This window comes from Leucopleurus acutus (assembly GCF_964270905.1).
Source record: "Leucopleurus acutus genome assembly, chromosome: 12".
NCBI classification, from domain to species: domain Eukaryota; kingdom Metazoa; phylum Chordata; class Mammalia; order Artiodactyla; family Delphinidae; genus Leucopleurus; species Leucopleurus acutus.
This window is the reverse complement of record NC_139154.1, coordinates 47783822-47794396: the sequence shown is the minus strand read 5'-3', so window position 1 is coordinate 47794396 and position 10575 is coordinate 47783822. Positions and strand designations below refer to the sequence as shown.

Genomic DNA, 10575 nt, shown 5'->3' with positions numbered 1-10575 from the left:
TCACACTACTCCACAAGAGAGGTTTATAAGTAAGGAGCAAAAGCCAGTCGTGAAAAGGTCTAGTGTGTGACTTACACTTGCCCCAGTTCTGCAGCGCAGTCCCTCCTGTGAATCCAGGGTTGGGCCTTTGCCCCAGAGAGCAAAGCTTCAGCCGGCCCAGGTGAGGTTTCTTGGTCATAGTGCCTCCCTCCTGTAGGTGTTCGGTGCCCACACCCAGATTTCTCCAGTGACCCTCACACAGCCCTGGGTCACATGTAGGGCAGGGTGGGGCCTAAGGTCTTTAACTGGTGGGGGTGGCGGGGGGTGATGACAGACAGCCTCCAAGGCACCAGGCTCTTTGTGTCTCGCCCCCCACCTGCTCCCCGGCTCCCCCTACAGCAGTCCTGGTGTCAGCAAGCACCTCTGCAGTTTAGCCTCCTCCGTCACAATCTCGCTTCATCTGTCAGGTGAGGGGTGTTATCTTCACAGTTTGACCCTGTCAGTGGCAGCTGATGAAGACCTCAGCTTCCAGAATCCTCAGAAGGCTCTCTCGGACAGATGACAATGGAACCGGCGGGGGCACAGGCTTCCAAGGGGTGCAAGAGCAGGAAAACTGAGGCCCGGGGAGGAGAAGGAGCTGAAAGGGAATGAATGGTTGCAAATGGGATGCAAGACCCTCCACCCATCCTTCAAAACGCAGCCACTCCTATAGATTTCTAAATTCTCCACGCAGAACGTGGGCTATGAGAAGAGCAACATTCATAAAAGTCGTAAAAGAACAACCTTTAGTTCTTTAGAACAACTCCAGGAAGGCGGCCCTAAAGACCCCCGTCCCCGGACAAGGTCCGGTGCCCACTCCCTCTCCCATTCATGGCTTCCAAGCTGATCCACCCATGGACCCTTCGTCCTGGGTTCTGTGTGTCTGTGTTCTAGTCCATTTGCCCCTTCTGCCTGAGGGCTAGTACTTACCATGTTCATCTCTGAGTCCCCAGCACCTGGTACTAGAAGGAGTTCAGGACACATTCAGTGAATAAATGTCGTACTAAGAGTTACCCAAATGGGTAATAGTCAGGAGAGTGGAAATTAAAAAGTGGGATCTGGCTCAGGTTTCAGAAGGGTCAGTGGCTCAGCCAGGGGGTGCTGTGTGCTGACCGGATGGAATTGGTACCATTTCACAGATATGGAAACTGAGGTTCAGCAAAGTTCCAGGCCTTACCGAGGGCAAGTTCAGGGGCTTTCTCCTAAAGTGCACAGGTCCCTAGGAGGCCTCATGAAGCTCCCGCCCTTCACGAGGGAACATCCAGAGAGCCTAGGGAGATGGATTTTTTTCCCTGTACAGCGCCACCAGGCTTTACAAAGATCACCTGACGGCCTTAGGGTTGGAACACGCTAGTGAAGTTAGTTTTTTTAAAAAGAGACATTAAACATCTGTTGTTTTTTTTTTTAAAGAAAATTAGACTTTCACTTTTATTGCATAAATACAATATTCTAAAATATTCTTTAATTCAATATGGCTAGATAAATGTGAGAAAGGAGAAGGAATTGAGGAAGGAAAGAGAGAGAAGGAATTAGAACATAAAGAGATAAAGAAAAATAGGGTAGAGTAGGAGGAGACATCTAGAAGGAAGGAAGAATGCTCTTGTGATAGCCTGCAGGTCGCTTGGACTATAGAATTCAAAGGGAGTGACCTCTTGCCAGCACATTGTAAAAATTTAATATTTCTTTTTTTTTTTTTAACCTTTACACTGTTCAGATAGGTCACCACGCTCACTCTTTTATCCTGTCAACATTCATGGGATATTCTACTATCCACAGGAGACCATGCGAGGCTCTGGGGACACAAAGGTGCAGGGCTCCAGGGTCTCCCCGTCGGGGGTCGGGGGAGGTAAGTGGAGAAGCCCAAGGAAGCAGTGGATGAGAGGGGACGGGACAGCACAGACAAGGACCCGACCCAGCCTGAGTGCCGTGCGGGTGCAGAGGCACTTCCGGGGGATAGGCACCAGTCGGGCTGAGCCGGGAGGCTAGGGATGGGGTAGGGGCATTCCATGCAGAGCAAACAGCAAGAACAAGGGTGCAGATGGCCCTGCAAAGGCTCCAGGCTCGGGGACCCCAGCCCCCAGGGTCCCCTTCCCACTGAGCCCCTCCAGGGGTGTGCTGCTGGAAGAAAGGAGGGGCAGATCTCCTTTGGTCCTTGGAAATTCTGCCACAGAAATCCCTTCCCCAACCACTTGCAGCTGACAGTTCTCCTGCAGCACATCTCGCCACACCCGGGCCCTAGGACGGGTATGGGTTAGTGCCCTGGACCTGAAGTACTGCCCTTAGTAAGACATAAGCCTGTGAGGCCTTCGTAGTCAGGCATCTCCAACCATGCTTAGCCTGGCTCCTCAGTGCCCCTCAAACAGCACCTCCATCCTCCCAGATCCCAGGGAGTCAGGACGCGGCCTCTTGGGGTCCTAATCTCCATGAGAGCAGGTGGGAAAGTCCATTCCCTGTCCTCTTAGGGCCCCCATTTCTGAGGGACCGGGCACCAGGCACAGCCTTGATGCTATCCAGTAGGTGCTGATGTTCCAGCTGAAGGGCCCTGGGCTGGGATTTCTTCATGGCACAGTGTGACCCTTCCAGAGCGTCCAGGCCCCCTGAGCCTGGTAGGTACCAGCAGCCCTGCTGGCCAGCTTGATTGGGGGGGCGGGAGGCGCCCTGAAACATCAGTGCAACAGCTCAGCTTCCTGTGCACACAGATCGTAAAGTTCCTTCTCCCCCATGGGAGGGGTGCCGCCCCACGCCCGGCCCACCGCGCTCATGCCCACTCCCATCTTCCCGCTCCTGGTGGCAGAAAAGCTGGCCTGGCAGGCCCTGTGGAGGGAGGGCAGGCAGCTCTGCCCCAGGAGCTGCGAGGAGACACCTGAAGCTGGGCCGCCCTTTATCTGGGAGCAGGCGGCTGCTGAATAATGAATTCAGACCGTCTGCACTGCTAGGCTGCGCACGGGCGCACCACACACATGCACAGATGCACACACGCTGGGCTGACAACTTGGAGGGGTGGAGGTTGGCCGGGCTGTGAGTCTCTGGAAGGAGCGGCTGGGCTTGGTTGCCTTAGTCTCTGTGGGCAGCATCGGAGGGGAGAGGAGGCGGTGTAGGAGAGGAGGGAGGCACGTGTGCCGAGTGCCTTCCATCCACAGAGCTCACTCCTTCCCCAGCTGCTCCCGCCTGACGGTACCCAGGCTCCCGCACCAGCATGGCTCTATTCGTCCACCTCAAGACGGTCTCCGAGCTGCGGGGCAGGGGCGACCGGATCGCCAAAGTGACTTTCCGAGGTAGGGACTCTCCTGTCTTATGGGGACCCCAGCTCCGGGCTGACGGGATAGGGCAGGGAGGGGAGGATGGATTGGAAAAGTTCTAGAAGGTTGGTGCGATGAGGCTTCTCACAGGCAGCCATCTGCCCCTGGCCTGACTAACCATTGTGATTTCTTGAAAATCAGGGTCCCCCACGTTTCCATGTCTGCATGTGTGTCTCTCCCTGCACTTGCCAATGTGCCAACCAGAGCGTTGTCCTCTGCCTGCGGAATCTCCCTGGGCCCCCTCCTCCTCTCCCTCTCCCCAGGGCTCAGGAGAACCCAGGGCTGAGGGGCCCAGCGCTGCGGAATCTCCCTGGGCCCCCTCCTCCTCTCCCTCTCCCCAGGGCTCAGGAGAACCCAGGGCTGAGGGGCCAAGCGCTGCGGAATCTCCCTGGGCCCCCTCCTCCTCTCCCTCTCCCTCCTGCAGGTTGATTTCCTTGGGCACAGAGTGGGGCTGTGGTGTACAGCCTGGAAGACCCGGGGGGCTCCTAGGAACCAGCATGATGGGGATACTGTTGGCTTCTCGCAGGTCTGTCTGTGGTCAGGGATCCTGTGAGCCCCACCAGCCTCCCTCTCTGTCGGTTCTCTTCCTAGACTCCTTCCCTCTCACACATCCAGTGACCATTTACTACGATCTCTGTGCCAAGGCCAGGGGCTGGGCATGACCCAGACCCTGCCCTCAATGAGCCCACATCCACTGGGACAGGAGGACCAGCGGGCAGACAATAGGGACAAGTGTGTGATACGATGAGGATGGGGATGAGTGTAGGGTGCAAGCTACAGAAGCAGCACCCTGACCCAGGCTGGAGGCAGGGTGGTCAGGGAAGGCTTCCAGGAGGAGGTGACACCTCAGCTGAAACCCAAGGGAACAGCAGAAAGGAGCAAGGTGAAGAGGTAAGAACAGAGCAGACAGAGGGGACAGGATGCCCAAGATCAGGAGAGGAGCTGGGACACGGGAACATAAGCCTAGATCCCAGGGTAGGTGCGAGCTGAGGCAGGAGAGACAGGTAGCGCCGAGGAGGTAAGACTGCCTTCACCCTGGGGAAGGTGGGCAGCCCCTGAAGGTTTTGAGCAGGGAGAGACAAGGCCAGGCTTCCCTCTGCTTTTTACCCACGCACCTCTGCCTCTGCCTCTGCCTGGCCACAGCCTAGCCCCCTGGGCCAGGGGCATGTCTGGCAGCCTTTGACCAAAGGCCAGGGTGCTCCTCACTAGACATGGCCCTTTCTCCCCACAGAAGGGTCTGAGGGTGGGGGCGGGGTGGGAGAGTAGGGGAGGAGCTGAGAGAACCCACCAGATTAAAGAGCAAAGTGAGCATCAGGGCCCAGGCTGGACACACATCTGCACCTGCGTCAGGAGGGAGAGGTGAGACCATGGGGCAGCCCTCTCAGGACCTCTCCAGCAGCTACCGTCAGGCCAGCTCTGGGCACGAGGCCCTGGGTTATCCACACTGTGGCCTGTTGTGCGTAGGGACAGGCAGAGGTGGAGGGGATCGCAGTGTGCGTGCAAGCAGGAGGGAGAGGAATGGGGGCTCGGCTGCCTGTTGCTTCCCACACCCGCCCAGACTGCTTTCTCTGCAGCACCCTGGATCTCCGCGTGCCACCTGCCAGCTCGTGCTGCCTTTAGAAAAAGCAAGTGTGTCCTTTCATCTGTGACACGTGTCCCCGTGGTGGGAAGATAGCACAGTATTTGGGTCTTTAGCTAGAGGTCGCCGTGTTGTTGCTGCCGTGACAGAACAGTCCCAGGCTGCACAAACCAGTCCCTTTTGCAGGCAGAAAAACCAAGGTGTAAAGAGATCTGTATGGCCTTAGTGGAGGGACCGAAGCACAGTGGCCCCAGTTCACAAGACCGCATCCCAGCCCTGGTTGCTCCACCCTGAAAGCCTCTTTATCCCCTCCTGGTGAACTGTTAAGCACCTTGTCTATCGGATGCCCACCTTTTTCCTTGGGCAGTGGGGCTAGTCCTCTAGCCTCAGTGGACCACACAGGAATTAGCCTATTTGCAACTCGTGCCCTCTGGACTGAGTGGAGAAATCCACTTCCAGGCTCTGCATCTGCAGCACGTGACCGTAGGCAGAGCCCCTGGGGAGGGGGTTGGACAGCAGGAACAGGCAGATGGCAAGCAGGTTTCCAGAAAGAGTCCTTTGCAAGAACCAGAGATGCCCCAGCCATTCACCTGCTGCTGCCAGCAGTTGACAACTATAGATGCCCCAAAAGACCAACACTAACTACAATTCAGAGGGAATGGACTCACCCTAGAATGTTCCACAGTGTCTCCTGCACACACAACCACTGGTGTCCAAGCAAGTACCCTGCAGGGAGAAACAAGAAGCCAGTGGACGGTCAGAGGGAGATGCTGGCTCTGAGCTCCCCAGATCCCTTGAGTGAATGCCAGGTGGGGTGAGGGAGCACCAGGTGAGTTACTCGTGGCCCAGGTAGACCAGATCAACTGGTTGAAATAAAGCTTGACTTTCTGTGTTGCACGACACAGGACACTTAGGAAAGAGCCCTATGGGGTTGTGGTAGAGAAATCTGTAGATATGGGGTCAAAAGCCCTGGGTCCTACCTGGGTTCTTCCACTTACTTCACCTCTCTGACCCTCAGTTTACTCACCAGTAAAATGGGTACAATGATAACATTCACTTCATCAGGTTGCTTCAGTGAAAAAAATAGGTATGAAAGAGTTTTAAGGAAAGAGCATTTAAATGACCAATGTGTTTGTGAGACAACTGTTTCACTTCTACTTGGGGCAGCTGCTGGCTTCTGAGTCATCATCTCTCCAGCCCAGCTTCCTTCTGTCAGCCAGGAGTGAGGAGAGAGGGCAGCGTGCGAGATATAAAGTGGGGAGGAGGGCACGCCTGAGGGGTTCCCGACCTGTGCCAGGAGGAGGCAAATTGGCCTGGCCTCTGCTCTGTAGGGACCCCCCGCTAAGATGTTCCACAGGAACCCAGGCCTGGGGCAGACCACCCCTGAGGCCCCTGTTCCCATGTGGGCTGGGCATGCTCCAGCTTTGTCCCCGGCCACCCCTCTTTTCCCTGCCATCCCAGGTCAGCCGGCCACCTGCCCTTCGGCTCAGCGCACACCAGCCAGCTCCACCTGTAGCTCTTAGGTCTTACTGTGCCAGCAGCCCCTCTTAACCTGGTCCTGCCCTCATTCATTTGTTCACTGAATGTGCTGATATCTGTGGACAGGCCTGGAACCCTCAGAGGGAAGAAGACACAGCCCCTAACCTGCAGGAGTCACAGTCCATTGAGTCAGACAGGAGACACCAGAAGTCCTGGACCCCAGTCCCTGTCATGCAAGCGGACCACAGGGCCTCGGGGCCTCCGCTTCCCATAAGCAAGATGGAGACCATAAGCAAGTCCTCATTTAACGCAGAGGGCCGCAGCCAGAATCAGGAGTGGGCTGTCTGGGAAGGGGCCATCTTGCCTGCAGGTCACCACTCAGAAGGAGGAAGTGTTAGCTTAAGCTGTCCTTTTTCAACTCCTGAAACAATTCCCAGCATCCATCATAGAGCCACGGAAGGCAGAGTGGGAAGGGCCTCTAAGATCTTCTAGTCCAACCTTCTGCCCAGGTCTCAGCCCCATCCAAGCCCCCAGGCATGGGTTCCTGGGCTGTCAGGGAACCAAGTGACAGACTGTGTGGGGCCAGCCTGCTGATCTTCCTTTACTCTCCATCCCTGAGTTTTCTTGCCAAGATACCAGCTTTGGGGACTCGATGGGTAAGATGGGTGATCTCTGGAGGCTGGCTCTGATCTCCACATAATTCGCCCGACCTGGTAATTGGCAAAGAGGTTTGCTTTATGAAGGCCCCCCCTTGGCCCAGCTGACTTTTCCTCTTTGTTCCCTCCCCACACCACCCACTGGGTTCCCACTACACTGAACTTCCTGCCATTTCCCCAAAGATGCCAAGTCTTCTATACCTCCAAGCCTCGAGCCGTCATATTTCTTCTGCCGTCTCCACCTTGAGAGCTCCCGTTAATTCTGTGCACCCTTCAAGGCCCAGCGCAGCCGTCACCTCCTCTGTGGAGCCCTCGGCCTCCCTTGCAGTACTGTGTACACGCTCCTTCCACCCCTCAGCTAGGGCACTTTGTAGTTCAGAAACTGCCCCGGTTTGTATGCTGTACGAACCTCCAAGCACCTTCAAGACAGGCATCTGATCTTAGCTCTCCTAATTGAGCCCTATGCTGAGCCCCGGGCCAAGTCATCCAAATGAACACGAAACGGCCCGTCTTTGAGGTGCTCACTTGTTAGTGGGTTTAAATCCTTCTTCCTCTGAGACACTGTCACTCTTCGGCTCAGTGTTCTCAACTGTGAACGTCCCCGCCCCCAGCTGTCTATCCAAAGGGGATCAGGAAGTGGAGGAAGCTCCCTCCATTGACCTCCCAACCCGGGGGATCTTCCAGGGCCCCAGAGGGAGGCTGACTTCACCTTCTAGCAAATGTTGGGGAGTCCAGCTGTGGTCCTCAGGTCGGAAGCAAGAAAGGCTACACAGCTCCCCCGCCCCTCCCGCTTCACGGCACAGGCTCTTTCTGAGCATTGCTGCCTAGAGCACAAGGTACAGGGTGGGGCTTAAAGGAACCGGGCTCTCACAGTCTGACAGGGGAGAGGAAATGTGTGCAGACCTCGTGGAGAAACACTGCCAGCCACAGAGGGCCAAGGCGCACTTAGGGGCAGGGCGGAAACTGCAACACGTTCAGAGGATGGCGGCTTGCTCCCAGCTGCAGAGGTCAGGGAAGGCTTCGTGAGAAGGCAGAGGAGGGGGTAGAGGAGACGGGGAGGAAGCCCTTAAGCTGGGTCTTGAATAGCTGCTCGCACACGTGGAGATGCAGAAGGAGGGGCGAGGAAGGGTTGCTGGCGGAGGCAAGGCCATTCTGGGTGAGGGACTGATGGGACCAGAGGCCAGAGGAGGGGAATGCCACTTAAATACGATGGCCAGGAAGCCACTAGGTTTGGCTACAGCAGAGGCTGCAGGTAGTAGATGGAGGTTAGAGAGCCTGGAAAGGAGCACACGGCCGGGTGGGTGACTGTGTGCTGGGAAGGGGTTGGGGCCCCCGCCTGGGCACTGAGGACAAGATTCCCCTACTCCTGGCTGCTGCAGGGACCACCTCAGCCTCCAAATTAGATTTATTTTCCCATTAAAATGGGGGAACTCTCTGCCTTGGTGAGAAAAAGGATTTCTATCCGGAGACTTCTCTACCACCCCTGGTGAAGGAGGCAGAGTACCCCTGTGTCCCAGCCCTGAGATGCTCCTGGGACGCCTGGACCTGCCTGTGCGCTCCAGCCCCGCCCAGCACCTCCTCTCTGGGAGGATGTGGGTCGGGTGTTGCCCCAGTGAAGGCGGCAGATAGAGGGAACCCTTAGGACAGTTTCTGCAGTGCACAGCTGGCTGTGGACACAGCTCTGCGCTTTTGAGGGGCCCGAGGGATTTACGCCACATCCTCCACTCTTCCAAGCACTCCCTGGCCCCTCATCACAGGGGGAGTGGATCTTCTGTGCCTAAAGCCCTAGGAGGTAAATATCCTCTTCCCCTGGGCCAGAGCAAGCCACTGCAGACCTCGGAGAGCAGCAGAGTGTGCTGAATGTTCCCTAAGCTTCTCCTGCTTTGATGAGACAGATGTGTTTTCATGATATGGAAATGACCATGTAACTGTCTTCTGCTACAAACGGCCCTCAGCAAAAATGCTGCTGGAAGGCAATGTGCTCAAGAACAGACTTGCAAATCATTTCCCTGAATTGCAAAGTCTTGGTTATCTTACCCACCTTTACTGATAACATAAAAGCTATATCCCTTCCACCTACTCCCATCCCTGGGTTTGATCTTTTTTTTTATTACGAATTTTTTAGAATGGAAAATCTAAAATATATACTCGAGTAGGGAGACTAGTATAAACGCCCCCAAGTTCTCCCCATGCAGTCTTAACAGCTATCAACTCATGGCCAATCTTGTTTCATTTGTACCCCTTCCTACTCCCACCCCCCAAATAATTTGGAAGTAAATCCCAAACACCACACCATTTCCTCTGTAAATATTTAGTATATAGCTGTAAAAATCAAGGACTCAAAAAACAGAAAACCCCACATATTATATCCCTCCTAAAAAAGAAATAAATCCTTAATACTATCAAGTATTCAGTGATCAAGCTTCTGATTATCTCATTAATGTCATAAACTCTTTCCCAATTCATTAAAAGCTATATTTTAATGTGTTTTGTAAGTCAAGTATTTACTCATTCATTCACTCCTTCATTCATCCAGGTAATAATATGCATCAAGGACCAGTTATGAGCTAAGTGCTATTCCAGGCAATGGGGTGACAGCAGTCAATGAGACAGACAAGGTCCCTGCCCTCAAGGGGAAGACAGTCATTGCACAAGTCACTGTGAGTGGGATGAGTGTTCTGGAAAGAGAGGTACAAGTGCAAGGCAGCCTGAGGCAAGAGAAGCCCACTCAGACCAGGAGCTCCAGGAGCTGCCCTGAGCGGGTGACTCAACGAGATGAAGTTGGAAAAGTGCGCAGGCCCAGAGAGGAGATCTTACTGAGCAGGGGATGGGCTGATATTTAAACACCCTTGAGAGAGGATAGCATTTTGGCAGAGACAAAACTCATGAAAGGCCCCGTTCCAGGCAGAGGGGCTACTATCAGTACAGATGTGATGGTGTGGAGCCGTGTCAAGGGCTTGGGGAACAGGGAGCGCTGGCAGGGCCTGGGGTAGGAATGGGGTGGAGGGGAGGCTGGGCTCAAACACAGAGGGTCTTCAGTGTCACACTCCGGAGTTTGAACTTTGCCTTGTAATTGAGTGGGAGTCACCAAAGCTCTTGGCAAGAGGATGGGGTGGGAAGATCCGATTTGGGGATGTAGAGGTCAGGACCTCAGGCCAGGAGCCCAGGGAGGGGCAGTGGCACAGGCAGAGGGTTGTGCCTCAAAAAGGGGGCTGTGGGTTTGAAGAGAAGGGGTGACATCCGTTCAGAGGAGGAGGCAGCCCTGGGATTGGGAGTCAGCAAGAAGGCAGGACAAGGGTGCCGCTGGATTTCCTACTTGAGTACCTGGGTGGACAGTGAGACCACCAGTGACGCCGGGGAGCATACAAGGAAGAGCAGGTTTGGGGGGGCGCAAAGAGGATGGGCCTGCCTGCAGCTCATTCTAGTGAGAGTGTCCCCCAGGAAGCCCGAAATTTGCCTCGGTACCCCGAGTACCCAGGAAAGTGGTTGGAATCCAGTGGTTTGGGAGTCCGGGTGGCAAGTGAAGACCTAGGAGAAGGCGAGG

General features: G+C 55.2%; 2 protein-coding genes across 6 annotated transcripts in view; one reads left to right on the top strand and one right to left on the bottom strand.

Annotated features, from left to right (window-relative positions):
- SLC35F6 (solute carrier family 35 member F6) overlaps positions 1-10575 on the bottom strand; it is a 209258-nt gene that overhangs the window by 178577 nt on the left and 20106 nt on the right. The window lies entirely within an intron of this gene.
- OTOF (otoferlin) overlaps positions 3215-10575 on the top strand; it is a gene marked incomplete at both ends in the record, with an annotated part of 91654 nt that continues 84293 nt past the window's right edge. For all 5 annotated transcript variants that reach the window (XM_082852147.1, XM_082852148.1, XM_082852144.1 and 2 more), the window contains one exon: positions 3215-3293. In XM_082852147.1, coding sequence (XP_082708273.1) covers positions 3215-3293 — 79 coding nt within the window. The remainder of the gene's footprint in view (positions 3294-10575) is intronic.